The 18063-nt window shown below is 38.6% G+C and overlaps 1 protein-coding gene and 1 long non-coding RNA gene across 16 annotated transcripts in view; one reads left to right on the top strand and one right to left on the bottom strand.

The window, feature by feature from the left end:
* The window catches only part of LOC309664514, a 97792-nt gene extending 93945 nt beyond the window's left edge, over positions 1–3847 (bottom strand). For all 5 annotated transcript variants that reach the window (XR_014265865.1, XR_014265866.1, XR_014265867.1 and 2 more), the window contains exons 1-2: positions 3712–3847; positions 3309–3374 (exon numbers count right to left, since the gene is read on the bottom strand). This is a non-coding gene — a long non-coding RNA (uncharacterized lncRNA). The remainder of the gene's footprint in view (positions 1–3308; positions 3375–3711) is intronic.
* Positions 3848–4750: 903 nt separating this feature from the next.
* The window catches only part of TUT7 (terminal uridylyl transferase 7), a 60430-nt gene continuing 47117 nt past the window's right edge, over positions 4751–18063 (top strand). For 10 of the 11 annotated variants that reach the window (XM_082469564.1, XM_082469566.1, XM_082469568.1 and 7 more), the window contains exons 1-8: positions 4751–4881; positions 5942–6492; positions 10654–10835; positions 11196–11312; positions 11805–11982; positions 14021–14109; positions 16229–16280; positions 17247–17316. In XM_082469564.1, coding sequence (XP_082325690.1) covers positions 5973–6492; positions 10654–10835; positions 11196–11312; positions 11805–11982; positions 14021–14109; positions 16229–16280; positions 17247–17316 — 1208 coding nt within the window. In that variant the 5' untranslated portion in view covers positions 4751–4881; positions 5942–5972. The other variant, XM_082469563.1, reaches the window with a different exon arrangement.

The raw sequence follows: 18063 nt of genomic DNA, 5'->3' as shown, positions 1-18063 counted from the left end.
GCACTGACATATATACACTACCAAATGTAAAACAGATAGCTAGTGGGAAGCTAGTGCATCGCACAGGGAGATCAGCTCGGTGCTTTGTGACCACCTAGAGGGGTGGGATAGGGAGGGTGGGAGGGAGGCGCAAGAGGGAGGGGATATGGGGATATATGTATACACATATAGCTGATTCACAATGAAACTAACACAACACTGTAAAGCAATTATACTCCAATAAAGATGTTAAAAAAAAAAATTCCCTCTTATCACTGAAGCGCCTCCTTTTTCGGTCTTCTTTATCAGCTTCTCTTATTTTTCTTAATGTCTAAATGTTGGACAGCCTCAGTGTTTAATTCTGGGCATTTTCTCTTCTCTCCCTTGGGTCCAGTGCTTCCCAAAGTTCAATAATATGTATATTGTCTTCATGATTTTTGACATCTCTCGATAATTATTACTAGTTTTCTTTAAATGGATATGTTTAAATTTATATTTTTTTAAATTAATTTTTACTGGAGTACAGTTGCTTGACAATGTTGTGTTAGCTTCTACTGTACAGCAAAATGAATCAGCCATACATATACATATGTCCCCTCCATTTAGGACGCTACAGTGCATTAAGTAGAGTTCCCTGTGCTATACTAATTTATATATTTTAAAAGAAGATTTTATACCGCAACTATAGAGAGGAATTTAATATCATAAATAGAAGATAAATCTAAAAATAAAACCTCAAAATATATAAAATGTAATTTTTTACTTAGATTTAAAATAATCAGTAAAACAAATTATTCATATATAAACAAATTATTAAAATGCACACCCCAAAATAAATTACTCATGAGAAGAACTGAGCTTTTCAGGATCCGTCAAGAATAGTGACTGGATGTTTGGCATCACGTTCCTTGTCTTGGGCATACAGTTAGAAACTGAAGATCAGGAGGGAAGCGAATTTGCTGAAGATGAAAACAAAGCAGAGGCAGAGCTGGATCTACAGCCTGAGACTAATGAATCGCAATTTCAGAGAGTGGTCTCAAAAATAGAGAATTCAGAAAGGAACACTAGCTCCTGACGGTGTGAGGGCTCAGTCAGGGGCCAGGAGTTTGGTGCATGGTAGAGTAAAAAGAATATAAACACTGAAGTCTAAAAGGCTGTGGTCACGTTGTGAATGAATAGGCCGGTAAAGCCATGTCACCATAAGCCTATGACTACTCTTTGAACCTCAGTTTTCTAACTCACAAATTGTAGAACTGCGAGAAGACAATCAGACACAAGTACTGAGTGCTCAGCCCAGTGGTTACACAATCAGTAGAAGTTTCCTTCCTTCCTCTCCCATCTTTGTATCACCAACACTGCCACAGACCTACCCACCACTAGCTATATCTCCTTTTGAAGGAGATACAGATTTTTTTTCTTCTGAATAATCCAGACCTGATTTCTCTCCATCACTGCCCTGTGTCCAGTGCTGGGAGAAAGGACTTCATCTGTGCTGGGCTGGTTGGCAAGGAGAGATGCAGCAGCTTCCTGGTGTCTTTTGGGGGTTGGGTCTGTAAAGATGAAGATGGCCTAGAGATGACTTCTAAAAGCCTCAGGTAACCCTCAGCTTTCAGTTGCAATGGGAGGGCTGCAGGTTTTAGTGGGTAGCACATGAGCCCAGGGATATTCTCAGGTTCCTGATCCAGTGAATACTCAAAGGCCTCTTGGGAAGTTCGACCCCAGGAAAGCCATGGGGGGCAGGGCTGTGGGGAACCTAAAAAAGTCTAGAGTGCAGCATTTGATGATTGTGGAGATGAGAAGCAGGCAACAGGACCTAAGAAATAGCTGGGAGTTGGGTATTCAGTTTCCGTGGGAAAAGGGGCAGCTGAAACTTGGAAGTAGGGAGAGGAAGGAAAGATGGGACTGCTAGTCTCCATGGCAAGAGGGAGGGGAGCAGAACTTTCCATCACTCAGAGAGTGAGATTAGTTGAGGGAAAAGTTTGAAATATGTAGCCCACGTTCTCTTCGGTAGTAGACTACCGAAGAGAAACATGGGATGATTTCAGGAGTGTGAAAATAACAGCAGGACACAGTCAAGCAGAGGAGAGCTGACATTGGCACTTTCAGGCATACCTGAGATTCCCTGTGTTCTTGAAAAGAATCCAGATGTTTCTGGATTCTTCTTGATGCCAAGGAAGACGGACAGCCAAGTAGCCAGGAGATTGCCAACTGGGGGGAAGTAGTGGACCACCCACAATGAAAATCTCCTGGGAGTTGCAGCTAGATCCCAAGAGGGATGCATGATGCCATCATGTGTAGGATGGGTCCGAGCTGGCAACAGCGAACCACTGGAGATGGACTAAGCTGACAGAACTAACCACGAGTCCATGAGTCTCAGACCTCAGCATCCGATATCCAGCAACAAGGCAAAGAACAGAGCCTAGAAAGACCAAAGAAGCAAGAGGACTCCCTCAAACAGCGTGTGGATGTGTATCCAGGGACGCTTCTTTCCAGTCACATGACTCCAGATCATCACTTCTCTAGATAGCATGCAAAGGAAGTGGAGAAGGAAATCTGAACAACAGGGCGTATATCCAAAAGAGACCAAACCATCAAAGATATGATTTAAATTAGCAAAGACTTGAGATATGTTAACTGGCAAGTTAACTTTTTTTCCCCATAGTTCCCAGAGGGAAGTAGAGCCCCAGAGTAACACTGGCTCAAATTTAGGAGGAAAAAAAGTACATTCATCTAAGCAAAGTCTTAAATTTTCAATTTCAGGACATTTTTTACCTTTACCATATTTTTCAACACTTTGAAAACAGGCACTGTGACTATTTCTCTCATGTATCAGGCACGTATCAGGAATTCAACATTTGTTGAAAAAAAACGAAACGGATGAATGACCCTAAATAAATGGCTGACTCTGGAACAGCACAGTCTAGGTTTTAATTCATAGCATATACCAGCTCACTGATTTTCCTAAGGTTTGAAAACAAGCACTGGAAATAAAATTCTTTTACTTTACACAACTTCTTAGGTCATAAATATAAGGTCCTGAAATAATTGAAACTAAGAGACTTTGCGGCAGGCAGAAACGGGAGATTCTGTTAGCCCTCTGTAATTTGTTAATGACCTCTAAGGCAGACAGCCCCCGTATTTCTGCTCCAAATTGTTGGAAATATGTCTGGACCATGACGCAATCACCGCAAAGATTCTGAGAAAATCAGTATTCCCTCCAGTGCCATCCAAAAAAGAATCAAACCAAACTTTTCACCTGGATTTTATGAACTCCATGACCAATTTAAATGCCCATTACAGTACAATACTGACAGAAAGAGGTATCTTACCTGTCAATATCTTTTGATTAGTATTGCATCTTGTTTTAGAGAGCCTCATTTATCCTCAAGATGAATCTTAAAAGCACATTTTGAATACAAGTTAGGCTTTGGGAAACACATTGAAGAAAATGCAAATAAAAAATATTTTAAACCCTTAAAAAGATGTGTCCTCTACTGCTCCTCAAGAACTCTAGACAGTCAAGACTGACTTCTCCTAAACCGGTTGTTCCATACAGAGTTACTCGGCTGGGTGTGGTGATGCTTCTCTTCCATATAATAAATGTAATAATGTATCATCACACTCCCTTTGGACTCTATAAAAGGCCATTGTCTGCCTGTCAGATTACTGGCTTGTCATGTATTTTCAGAACCAAAGTATCTAGATAAAGCATTGTACAAAAGTTGTACCTACCTGTTTTAAATCACCTTTAGTACAGACAGTGGTTAAGAACAGACTCTGCCTCATTAGGGTCTGGATTCCAGCGGTTGCATTTACTTCACCATAAACGCTATTTCGCCCGCCGTCTTTAAAAGGGGGATAATACTATTCTCCTAGTGGGACTGTTGTGAGGATTAAATGAGTAATTATTTGTAAAGCCCTCAGAACAGTGCCTGGCAACAGCCAGTACTAATGTGCTCATTTTAAGACCATTATCCCCACAGAATCTCATGGACTTAAATTTAAATACCCTTAAAGAGAAATCAAAACTGTTGCATTTTCTCAAAGCTCCCTAATTTTATTAGTTGCTCGAGGCTTTCCAAGCATTTAGAACACGGCAGATAGCAAGGAAGGTAAAGTCAATGGAAAAGAGAGCGAGAAGAAAGGAACCCAGTTGTTTGCTAGTTGCATTAAAACATTCTCCGTTTGAAAATTCGAGTATGAATGCCCTCCTTGGTCATCCTTTGCGTATACACATTTTCTGCGAAACCAGATTTTGTTTTTAAGAGAAACAAATCCGTACACAATCTAAGAAAAAAGCACAGCATTTCTTTCTCTGAGCCATACTGTGATCTGGATGAACAGCGTAGGCTTAAAAGCTAGGGTCGGCCATTAAGACCTCACTGAGACGTTCAATCACTCGAATTATCAGAAAAACAGCACAAGCGCCACGAGGCCTCAGACCCAGGCTGAACTTGCCCTGGAGGTAACCAGGAGCATCCAGGGGCAAAGCGAGCCTCCGAGCGGACCCGGGCACGCGGCTACGCCCCGACCGCCGGCTTCGTTTCTCTCGCGGAGAACCAGAGACTTCTTCGGCACACCTCCCCGGTGCTTTTAAAGCCCAGGAGAGAGAGGAGCCCAGGCGAGGACAGCTCCGAGCGAACAAGAGCGAAGAGCCCGCACCCCGACCCAGACCCGACGCCCCACTCCCGGAAAACGCGCCCGCGCGGCGGCGGCGGCGGAAACGGGAGCGGCGCGTGGCGGGAGTTTCCGGCGTGCACGGCGGAGCGCTCGGACGGGGGCACGGCCGGCTCCCAATAGCGCACAATGAGACAGCGCTGAGCGCCGGAAGTGGGGCTGGAGGAAAACACGGAGAGGGAGCCCGGCCGGGACAGGAAGAGGCGGGGGGCCGCGGCGGAGGTGGTGAGTGCTCACGGGCACCGTTTCCCCCCGTGTCCCTGTCAGACTCGCGTCCGGGGAGGGTCTTGGGTGGGTTCTCCGGTCAGCAGAGTCGAGGGTAGGCCCGGCCCGGGAGATACGTTGGCTCCATCCTCCGCCGGCCTCCTCTCCCCAGTTGCGAGGTCCAGGGAACCCCCGAGCCGGTGGGAACTGAGCTCTCGGGCTCGAGTCCTAGTCTTCACTTTGTGTCAGACCCTGCGGGGACTGGAGAAGAAGGGATCTGGGTGGAGGCACTCGGCCCCAGCCCCCTGTCCGGCCGGGGAGACCCCGGAACCCTATCGAGGAGACAGGTCACTTCCTGCTTCCTGGCCCTACGGTGGCTTCTCGGCCAGGACTGCGGAGACGCCTCCTGTTTCTTCGCCTCCAACCCAAAGGGTGGAAACCGAGGCAGATCGGGGGTGGGGCGGTCCCATGGGGATCGAAGAGGGAGAACTGCTGTTCGTGACAAAACCAAACTTGTTTGGGGTGGGAGGATGAGGACTGGGGGGGTTAGCTTGAGTTGTCCCTTAGTCAGAAAGCCAGCCCCACTGAACAGAGCGGAGCCTTGGTCGGGAGCCCTCCGTAGCCCAAGAGATCGAAGCCTGTCGTTCTGAATAGTCACAAGCGGAGCCGAGGTGCCGGGGTACGTAGAAGGGTCTGAAAAGTGGAGTTGAGAAATGTACTGCGTTCACAAAGTTTCGGTTACTTTGTAGTAACACTTAAAAGTAATTGCCAGCTTGTTTTTAAAAGACTGGGGAGTTCTCTAAAGTATAGGCTTGGGGTGAGGTATTTGGTTTTGGGGGTTTTTTTGGGGGGGGTTCTGAAGAAAAGAGCTTTTGTTATATCTGTATAATATCTATGAAGAATATTATAGAATTAAGCCTCCGAACTTATAGCATAATGCACTAATTATTGGAACGTGATGGAAATTAGGAAAAGAAGGGTTTCTTACAAGCTTTTGAGCATCTGTGCAATAAATGTGTGGTACTTTGTCAACTTAGTATGATACCTTGTTATAGTTTGTCTCCAAAATGTCTTCTTCCAGGTGAAGAGTAAGAAAATTGAAGTCAAAGACCATGGGAGATGCCGCAAAACCTTATTTTGTGAGGCGTGCTAAAGAGCGAGGGACTACAGATGATGAGGATTTCAGAAGGGGTCACCCCCAACAAGATTATTTAATAATGGATGATTATGCTAAAGGCCATAGCAGTAAAATGGAAAAAGGCCTTCCAAAAAAAAGAGGAACACCAGGGAACTATGGGAATACCCCCAGAAAAGGACCATATGCTGTTTCTAGCAATCCATATGCATTTAAGAACCCTATTTACAGTCAACCCGCTTGGATAAATGACAACCACAAAGATCAGAGTAAAAGATGGCTATCTGATGAACTTGCTGGTAATTCAGACAGTTGGAGAGAATTCAAACCTGGACCTAGAATTCCTGTTACAAACAGACCAAGAAAAGACTCTTTTCAAGAAAGTGAAGATGGGTATAGGTGGCAAGATGGAAGAGGGTGCAGAACTGTAAGACGACTATTTCATAAAGACCTGACAAGCCTCGAAACTATGTCAGAAATGGAAGCAGGAAGCCCTGGTAATGTTTCCAACTTGTCAAGTTACAACCCTGATGTCAGCAATGTCTTTTATTTTTCATTCAAATGAGTTTTATTATTTTCAGCAATGCAGTTCCAATTTTTCATAGTTTCTGCTTATTTAATGTGATTATTTTAAGGATTGTAATCATGTTATTTGGGCAACTTCAATATGTTGCATGTATTTCCCTTTAAAAGTTTACTTTGCCACAAGGCTTATTTTACTTTAGTAAAACTATATTTCCCATTGGTACTTTTTACAGAAGAGGGTGATGATATCCCCCTGGGGATATATCGTAATTTCTGAGGGGTATGTATGTGTTTTTCTAAATTATGTATTATAATTTTATACTTGAATAATGAATATATCTGTGATATAAATGACAGAATATAAAGCTTAAAAAAACTTATTCTACGTAAAAACACGATATAGACTGCATATATCTCCTGCTACAGAGCGATATGTGTCTTTTGTGTGGAGCATCAATCTCTAGAGAAGGATAGTGCAAGATTTTTTTTTCTCAAAAGTGAACATGGTAAACAGGTTGAAAAACATTGTTTAGAAAGTCAGAAATTCAGATAAGATAAAAGCTTGTCCTTTTAGTTTCAGTAAAACCAAAAGCCTTCTAAGCACCCTATGTGCTTGATAATAATTGCCCCAGAGTTATTATTTATACCTTTTTCTAAAAGGTGAATAGATTTTGTCCATGTAGCAGAAGAACAGAAGAATCAACCAGCCTCGTAAATCTTTAAGCTAAAAAGAACTTGAAGGAATTGCAGTGCTCTGTCATGGTGTATCAAAGGTAGAATCACAATTTTATTCAATACAAAGCAGGTAGCTGTGTCTCTGGAGAGGTTAAATTTATCCAGACTTGTTTATGCAGAGTGGTAGATGAGGAAGAGGAACTGAAATCATGTACTGTGCTGCTCTGGCCACGAACTCGGCCTGGAATCTGACAGAGGGAACTGAACACGTATTCATAATTTCTGGCCTTTCGATTCTAAAAGTTTGTGTATATTTAAGTAGTTCTTTATTACTGTGTCCAGGTGAGACATGGATATTCTAATTTAGTTACCAATTGTTGGTCTTTCAGAAAAGAAAAAGTTGATCTTAAGCAGCATTACCAAAAGAAAGATTTATAGGTCAAAAGTTCGCAACCAGATAGATATTAAAAGAGACTTTACAGACCAAAAACCTCTTATTCTATATTCCTGCCTAGTCTTAAAAGCAAAGCTTAAGTGATTTTGAATAGGACCTGCATTTTTACTATCTTTTTGTGGAAGGCAATCCAAAACTCCTGTGTTTGCTCTGTATGAAATTACATGTGTGTGCTTTCAGTTTCCAAATGAAGGACTGTTCAGTTTCTATCCCTTGAAAAATCTTCATAAAGAAAATATTAAGCTTTGGCATAACATTGCTTACTGTAGCGAGAAATTCAGTTTAAAGTATAAACTTTACACTATGCTCAGAGGATCCTAAAAAGGATCTCACTAAAGGGACTGAAATTTTCCTTAAATCAAACTTATATCTTAATAAGGAAGGGTCTTATTAAATGATGCAAGAAGATGTAATGAAAATTATCTTAGAGTTGCTTTGTTTTTTAATACTAACTTTCTATTTTTCAGTTCTACTTTACTGCCCCTACTTCACTCCTCATATATCCTAGATTGCCAATTTAATATATTTGGGACAATGCCATTAATGATCTTAGCTGGAAAATATCCACTCAAATGCACGTGTCCTTTGTGAATGGAGTAATGGACCATATGCAAATAAAATATGAGAAACTTGGAATACTGTATGTAGAGAATTCATATTACTACAGAAAGCCTGGGATGAGCCAGGTAGTCTTCCTCTAAGTAATTATGGGAATTTTTTTAGCAATACCCAGCTTTGCCTTTCTAGATTCCCTCCAATGAGATTTTAACTGTTTTTACCATGCAGGCCTATGAAACTCAGTTCAGAAGTTTGTATTGCCTTGTCAGTTCCTGCCTTTTTTTTTTTTTTTTTTAACAAAGTAAGGGTGGGGAGTTCTGGTCTATTTTAGGTTTGCTGCAAGACGAGATTTTTCTTATACTGTTAGATAGAAAGATGACTTTCAGAATTCCATCCATGCTCTAATCTCTGTTTTAAATCCCTTTATTTGATTTAGTCATGTGTCCCTGGACCAGTTACTTATTTTCTTGGACCAGCATGTTCCCTATCTGTATAATGGGGATAATATTAGCATCCATGACAGGATCATGGGATTAATCTGAGGCAGTGCACAGAAAGTGCTTACATTGCCTCTGTCACATGATAAAATACTCAGTATTGGTAGCTGCAGTTATTGTCAGCATCAGACAGAATTTGTGCAGCCATCCACTTCTGTGTACAAAATGAGTTAACTGTGCTCTTTGGAGGGAAATTAAAGTCACTGTTTCTAGAAAAATGATAGCAAATATAGTGAGAAGCCTTTGTGATCAAGAGAGAGGAGATGAGAAAAGGAATTTGGTTTCATATCAGTTTTTGTTTTGTGAACTAACAATGGACTTCTCTGATGGTGTTGCACATGTTAGTGTAAAACTTTAATGAGTGTTTGCCTAAGAAACTTTGCCCTGAAAACTGAAGTCAGATGCAGTTATTTAGAGTTTGTAATGATAAGCAAATTAAATGAGAATAGACACACCTCTGAGTTAAAAGAATTGTTTATCTCAAAGGTTTATTCGGACCAGGAGTACTGTCCTTAAAAGATTGTGATAATTTAATTGGGCATAGGGGGAGTGTTAAAAAGCAATAGACCGTTTTTGACTACTTACCTTTTAGTATTCTATTTGTCCCATTTTGATTGCTTTAAAAAAAAAAAACAACTGTATTTGTCCTAATACTTGTTTAATTTTTTTTAATTGCTGCTGTATTTGCAGAATTTCATTATATTCATCTTCGGGTAGTTTGAGTACAGGGCTTGCTGCTTTTCCTTTAGAGCTGTTGGCGATAGCTATTTTTAAAATTAGAGGTCCTATACGTCCCTTTCCTGACATAATTTCTTTTCAGTCATACTTGTTATACAAGTAATGAGTTCCACTGAAAACTTGACATGGCAGTTGCCTCATGCAGAGCATTTCAGTAGGTTTATATTTTCAGAGAGTAATTTTTGGTAAGCCATTTAAAAACTACTCAATCCATTTATCACAATTTTAATTGAGGAAATGAATTTCATTTTACTCTTATGTGGTACTAGTAGCTTCATTTTCAGAACTTGATAGAAATTACCAAAGCTATTAAAAACAATTTTTTGTAGATCAGTCCCACAAGCATCTTCAGTTTTACTGAAGTTGAAAAGCTATAAGTTTAAAAAAGGAATAGATTCATTTATTAGTTATAAGGACTATAGAACTAACAGCAGGGTTTATAAACAAATGAATTAGTCTGTACTTGTAGAAAACTTTTATTTCAACTGCTAATTGTTTTTTTCCTTTGAAATGTGCTCAGTGTGCAGGCTGTTCAAAGAAGCTAAAATAAAAGTAAAGATAAAATGGGTAATAGTTATCCTCGGTAAATACAGTTTTGGCTTGGACTTCTTGATATTAATGTGGGGGAGGGCCCAATTATGTGAATGCTAAATTTACAATTTAGTGATGGATTTTCACTCCAGATAAGAGTGGAGTTGATTTCTGAGTTCTTTGGAGATAGACTGTCCATCTTTGCTCCATTGAGACTGTTCACTGATAAAAAATGAAAACAGATGTGGATAGTTTTCGTTAGAATACCAGGTATACTTACAGGTATACTAGGGAGCGTTAGATACATGTACATCATATATTATGATATATTAATTACATTAGAATTACAGGTGTACTTTCCTTCAAAGGATAATTTTTACTCTTGCTTGAGTATGCTCAGCACTATACCAGGAAGAGATGATAAAATCAAATTTTATGGTTGAAGTAGAATTCTTTTAAGTTTTCCAAAAAGATGGTTTCTGTGGATTGGTGTATCCAGATGTGAGGAGCTTAAGAGCATTGAAGCATTTTATCCACGGGAGAGGTATACCTTTCCTTTTGCTCTGTGTTCAGATGTCATTCAGATATCACATGATTTCATTAATAAATATGTAAGTTCTGCTTTTTACTCAGAGTGGTGTTATTCAGTATTGCCAATAATATTTTCCCCCTAACTTAAGAAAACAAGAAGCAGAGGTCCAGACCTAGGAAGCCAAGGAGGACTAGAAATGAGGAAAATGAACAGGACGGAGACTTGGAAGGCCCTGTGATTGATGAGTCTGTGCTTTCAACTAAGGAGCTGCTGGGCTTGCAGCAGGCTGAGGAGCGATTGAGAAGAGACTGCGTCGACAGGCTGCAAAGGGTAACAGCCTTCATCTGTTAGTTAAAATCCTTGTTTTGGTTTAATCTGTTAGTAGTAATTGGGAACATGTGCTTTGATGAACTATATATCCTACTTTGGTATTTAAGCACTACAAGTCAAAAGTGATACTGTTTGATTTAATGGAATTCCTTTTTTTTTTAGGAATTACTTTTAAAAAATGATTATTAGCATAGTGATAAAGAGGGATAGTACTATATTAACAGTTTTTAAAGTGAATGAGAAATCATCTTCTGGCCAGTTTTTGTTTACCTGTATTTTGTCTCTGTACATCTTTCTCTCTCTATGTCTCTATAAATATGTGCTTATGTGTATGTCTCTATACATCTCTTCAAATTGTAGCGACCGAGAAACTACCCTACAGCAAAGTACACCTGCAAACTTTGTGATGTTTTAATTGAATCCATTGCATTTGCTCATAAGCATATCAAAGAGAAGAGGCACAAGAAAAACATTAAGGTAAGTTTAACCCAAACAAATATGTTTACTTGTCAGTTATTACTTGTCATCTTTATGACTTCCCTTAAGATTATGGTATTAGTAATTTTGCTACTTATATTGCTGAATTTATTTTGACCAAAATACTTTATACTGGTCAGATACGTTCGCTGAGCAGTCTTGTGAATTTCCTTAGGACAGTATCAGGATGAATGAAGCCAATGGTAGGACCTAGATATATGTTCTTAGGCCAGTAATAATAAAGTAAATAATTTGCCATTGCTGTTTCTAATGTTCTTTCTTTACACTTTTTCCTTATTCCTGTCTTCCCTCTATTACTGTATGTGCATAAAGAAGTGTGTGCGTGTTTGATAAGATGAAGACTAAAACAGCTAAAGTGAGAAGGAGGGCTAAGAAAAATATTCCAGAATACTGTACAGGGTGTTGTCTCTGTGAATGGTAGAAGGTAAAAACTGTGTAAGTCATTTTTAATCTCAACATTGATCTTAAAAGGAGAAGCAGGAGGAAGAGTTGCTCACCACGTTACCCCCGCCTACACCCTCCCAGATAAATGCGATTGGTATTGCCATTGACAGAGCGGTACAGGAGTTTGGCTTACACAGTGAGAACTTGGAACAGAGACTAGAAGTTAAACGTATCATGGAAAATGTGTTCCAACACAAGTTACCAGGTATTTTCTAGATTTGTTTTTCTTTTTAGCTACCTAAAAGTACCCCATTCATTTTTCCTACCAGTAGTAATTTTTGCCTAATAGAAATTGATTTGCCATGTCCTGAAGCTCTCAATTTTATTGTATGTTTTTGTTTCTCCTGGCTTACCCTAAGGTAACAAAGACTTTTACATATGTTGTCATTAACCTGTCTTCATTGTGAGTTTCATTGTGTCTGTCCATTTACATGCCCCGTATTATTAGAGCACCATGGGACTCTTGTATATCTGTTTACCTTTCTATTTATTTATTTACTTTCCATCTCTAAGTTCAGTTTCTTTTTTTTTAATTGAAGTATAATTGACTTACAATATATTAGTTTCAGGTGTACAACATAGTGATACAGTATTTTTTATCATTACAAAATGATCACCACACCTTTCTACCTATTTACATTGACACAATATTTTGAGTTAAAATAAAGCAAAGTATCCTGGAGTCATTTTCAGGTTATCTGTGTCCATAAAAGGTTCTATTTAACCGCACTTAAAAGAATTGCACCATCTAAAATGAGCTTTCAAAACTAATTTGTAAGAGATTTTGTACAGTGCAGAATTGATTTTTCCAAGTTATGTCTGTGGAGCCATGGAAAACTATTTTTTTCAAAAGCTCCACAAGTGATTCTGATCCACAGCCAGGGTTGAAATCACTATTTGAATTTATTGCCGTACCACCCATAAAACTGTTTGTTCTACTGAAAGATCATTCATATAGTATATGATTCATATTAATATATATCTGTTAAAAAAAATAAAGGGCAAGATTCTGCTCATCCCCCCCTATATAGGTGTCTCATCCTTTATGCTGTAGACAAGTTCCTGAGAAGTCATTTGTAATTTTGATTTTTGCTGTAGATTTTCATTGTAAAATTGAATGTGCTTTGTCATGGAAAACCTGTTAAAACCCAAAGGAGTTGTTTGACTTAACAAACCTGAAAAAAAAAAATACAAAGTCCCCTGATGAGAAGGGGTAATTTTTTGGCACAACAATAGTAAAACATTGGGAAAAATGCCGTAAAATAAATATAGGTGGTACACATACACACGTCTTCCTCTGAACTGTGAATCACTTGCTGCCTGACATTTTAAGTTATATCAGTGATATTATAATTATTTTCTAAACTTTTCCTAAAGGGATTATATTATGTTAAATTAAACTTTTTGTTCATAATACAGTGCGTATTCATATTGAAAAGTAACTTTATGCTGATTTTTGTGATTATTGTTTTACTGAAACATGATCTTTATAGTAAATTATACCTATGTATGCTTTCAAAAAGGTGAAGTGTTTGCGTTACCTCTTCAGTATATACTATCAGGTTTACAAACGTATAACAAAGTTAGGCATCCCTTTTCAACTTCCACATTTTAAAAATCATTTCAAATAGTATTTTCTGCACAAAACACGAAATAGTAAAGTAAGTTTTAACGTGTTTTACAACTGGTATGAAAAGAGTGGCTATTAAACTAAACTGCAGTCAATGCAGTGTTCCCTTTTTTTTTTTTAATTTTTATTTATTTATTTATTTATGGCTGTGTTGGGTCTTCGTTTCTGTGCCAGGGCTTTCTCTAGTTGTGGCAAGCGGGGGCCACCCCTCATCGCGGTGCGCGGGCCTCTCACTATCGCGGCCTCTCTTGTTGCGGAGCACAGGCTCCAGACGCGCAGGCTCAGCAGCCGTAGCTCACGGGCCCAGTTGCTCCGCGGCATGTGGGATCCTCCCAGACCAGGGCTCCAACCCGTGTCCCCTGCATTGGCAGGCGGACTCCCAACCACTGCGCCACCAGGGAAGCCCAGTCTTCCCTTTTAAATAAAATAAAATGAAGACAAGAGCAGAGTCACCCATTCCTGTCCTTTGCTTATGCCAGACTTGAACAGTGTTTTTCTTTTGTGTGTAGTTCTCATTGATGGTTCCATTTCTGAAATAGCAGTGTCTTGTAATAACTTTTGAGAAATTTTACTTTATTTATGACTTTTATTTATTCAATTTTTTTTGTTTTAGATTGTTCTCTGAGATTATATGGGTCATCCTGTAGCAGATTGGGTTTCAAAAATTCAGATATAAACATTGACATTCAATTTCCAGCCATTGTAAGTACAAAGTGAAATGTTAGAATTTTCACAGTGGTACAGAAATTTTTTTTTTTCCCAAATGTGAGCTATATATGGATATATTTTAGATATTTGAGGACAGTTTAAGTGTGATTTTTTTTTTCTAAAACTGCATTGTTTTTAAAAGTATAATTTTTTTCCCTAAAATTGCTGTTTTTATGTTCTCCTGCATGCCTTCAATTTTAGAGCATTTCTTTTTATTCTACAGATCTTTCATACTTTCTTCAGACACTGGTCTTCTAACCATGTGAATCTGATGGGGTTATTTAGGTCTGTTAACTTGAAAGGATTAAATTATCTTGACAAGTCAACTTTCCAATGGCAGGAAAGGATTTCAGATTTCAAATTGTGTATCTATATAAACATTTATGACCTGCAAGCTTAATTTGTTCTTGAGTCTCCTCTTATATACACCCACCTTGTAAAAATAATTATGCTTTTTTTTTTAAACCATCTTAATATGGTTTTTTTTTAAAGGCACAGGCTTTTTTTTTTTTAAAGATTTATTTATTGATTGATTGATTACTATGTTGGGTCTTCGTTTCTGTGCTAGGGCTTTCTCTAGTTGTGGCAAGCGGGAGCCACTCTTCATCGCAGTGCACGGGCCTCTCACTATCGTGGCCTCTCTTGTTGCGGAGCACAGGCTCCAGACGCGCAGGCTCAGTAGTTGTGGCTCACGGGCCTAGTTGCTCCGTGGCATGTGGGATCTTCCCAGACCAGGGCTCGAACCCGTGTCCCCTGCATTAGCAGGCAGATTCTCAACCACTGCGCCACCAGGGAAGCCCAATAATTATGCTTTTGAAGAACTACACCTAGCCTAGATTTCTGGTTTAAACATGGTTCAAAAAGATGTTGATGAGTCAGAAGTTTAAAACTGGAAGGCACTTTGGTAGATTATCCATTTACTTACTGGTGGTTCCTGCAGGCCAGTTTGCAAATGGTTTATGCCCATTTACTTGGGTTGCTACTTAAAAATAAAAATGATTCCTAGTCTCCTCCCCCAGATGTTCTGTTTCACAACCTCTCATTCCTTGCCATCCCTGACTGCTGTAGCTACCTGGTCAGCTGACCAATGGATTTTACTGTTCTTTTAACCTTAAATTCTGCTTAATAATTTACCAGTATAGCAGTTATTTTGATTTCATGTCATTCATTCATTTAGCAAATATTCAGTGAGTTTGAGTATATGTCAAGCACCATACTAGGTTCTAGAGGACAAAACAGATATCATTCCTCCCTCCAGGAATTCATACGTAGGGAAGGAGATAAGTAATTATGTTTGTATAATTAATTATAATGAGAGCTATGCAGGGAAACAAGGTTCTGTGAGAGAAAATAAAAGAGTGTAGATATAGCTGCCCTGAAGGCCCCTTTGAAGGGATTACATTTAAACTGAACTCTAAAAGATGAGAATGGGTGGGGACAGTGAAAGGGTAAAAGAGTGTTTCAGCCTAAGGGCACATCATTTGCAAACAATGAGTTTGGCCTATTCAAGGTGCTAAAGGGAAAATTGTAAGGGCTGTGGTGAAGGGACCTAGAGGAAGAATAGCTTAAGATTAGGATAGAGGGGTAGTATGGGGCCCAACATACAGGAAGCCAGAATTTCATTTTGACCTAAGGGCATTAAGAAGCCAGATTGAGAGTTTTAAGGAGGGTCACAACTAGATCTAATGTATGATTTTAAGTGGTTTTGGCTCCTGTGTGGAGCAAGGATTAATAGAGAAAGGCAAGACTAAAGTGGAGACCCCGGTAAGCAATATGTTGAAGTAGTCTCACAGAGTAAGAAGTAATATTGTTAACAGTTTGACAATCTCTAGCCACAACTTTGAGATTTGCTGAGAGGCTAATTACCTCAGGAATTAGTGAATCAGGAGTTAACTGCGTAGTAGGTCTCTTTTTGCCCACACTCATCCTCTTTTTGCTCATCTCACTGTGTCTGATGTGTGCACACAGCACAATGATTAATTCCTTTACTCTGGTAGGAAGGTGCTTTCTAATTTGGAAAGGAATTTGGGTAACTTCAGATGACTGTGTATTATCTCAGTGAAGCAAAAGTACTTATGGATTATTTGATATATTCACTGATTTTATTTCCTAGATGTCTCAGCCAGATGTTCTCTTACTTGTCCAAGAATGTTTAAAGAACAGTGGTAAGGCCAAATTCTTTCCACATTTTGCTCTTAAATTTTTCTTTTGTCTATAATTTGAATATATCTTATTTCTCAAACTTTGAAAATAGGAAGTCATGTTTTTTGATTTACTTATATGGGTAATATCCAAACAAAAAACTAAAGCAAATGCCCATGAATTATTAGCAAGTTAATTAGAGTCTTGTTAGTTGTCCTACTATGCAGAATAATTATTTTGTAAGTAAAGCTTTTAGCTTGGTGATAATGTCACAATTTATAAAGATTATATTTGCCCTAGGCTGAGACTAAAAAGAATCAAAATATGTAAAATTTACTCTTGAGGGTAAAAAACTAAAAGATAATCTTTTTTATTCCATGGTTTAAATTAATACTTTACAAATAATAAGTAGTGTGGCCTAGCCCAGGTGAATGAATCAACAAATAGTTGTTCCCAGTTAGGTTTATCAGTTGTCCAGAGTAATGTCCAACTGGGGCTTGACGGCTTCTGTGCTTTCCGTAGGCCTCATTAAATTGTCTCATCCCTTGAATTAGTCTTTCCCATCCTTTATGTTTTGATTGAATGAAACATTTAAACATTTCTTCTTACTTCAGTCAGTATGCATTTTGACCCCACGTATTTTAGTAGCTTTTGCAGCAATTTTTTTTAATGTCCTATTCATATTTCTAATTATGTTACCCATGTAACATTTAAATGTTCTAATTCAATAATGTAGTCATTTCTAATCAGACATTAGTTTTTCAAAATAAGGGTTTTAAATTAATGTGATTACTTGATTCTTGAATATAATACTTTTTTCCTTTTCAAGTCACTTTTATTTTGTAATCATCTCTTGAGAACCTTATTTTGTAATGGTCTTTCAAAAGGCCAAACAGATAATTCACAACTGGTACTTGTACTTTATCTAGTTGTGCTTTTAAACAAAGGCTTAGTTAACTAACCTATCTGATATTCTTTTCTTTTTCCAGACTCTTTTATTGATGTTGATGCAGATTTCCACGCTAGGGTGCCAGTGGTGGTGTGCAGAGAAAAGCAAAGGTCTCTGCTTCTTTAAGCTGTTTATTAAGTACCAACTTGCCAAAAGCACTTGTACTTTACTCCATCTTAATGTCCAGTTTCTAGAATTGTAAGATCCTATGTGGTTAACTTCACAAGCTTCCTGTTAGCATTCTCCCTCTACTGTTGGTGTTTAACGCAAGAGGAAAAAAGTGTTTTATTTTTAAAAGAGTAAAATTAGTTAAAAAGAAAAACTGTAGGAAGGAAGCATTTTGACCCATTTCAGTAAAAAACAACTCTGTCAAATAGTTACTTGCTCTAATCACCTTTATTTGCCATCCTTTTTAGAAGCATTTTAAACAGTGCTGAGTAACAGTTCACCCGGCTCTCTCTCCATCTGGAAGCATTACCATTACCACTGTAAATGGGTAGTTTGTAGGCTGTAATGATTTGCCATTAGGCAGATTCCTCCAACTAGGGGAAACACTCTTGCCCTTATAAAGATGAATTCATACTCCCATTTGAAACATTTTACAGTATTCTCCTTACTTGCATTTTCCCCCAAAATAGTTTTATTATATGAAAACATGAAGTTTTAGTTCTTGAAAAATAAAGTTTACTCAGAAGACAGCTGCCCTATCTTTTTTAATCCAATATTGAGATGACCCATAAAGGTTTAGTGAATTAGAAGTATTTATTATCAGTGTAAATTAGTTGGTGGTGGTGTAAAAGACACCTGATACCTGTATAATACTTTCTCTTTTTCCTTCCCATTCTCACCCTCTACCC

This window comes from Balaenoptera physalus, assembly GCF_965194825.1.
Source record: "Balaenoptera physalus genome assembly, chromosome: 7".
Taxonomy (NCBI): Eukaryota; Metazoa; Chordata; class Mammalia; order Artiodactyla; family Balaenopteridae; genus Balaenoptera; species Balaenoptera physalus.
This window is presented reverse-complemented; position numbering and strand designations above follow the sequence as displayed.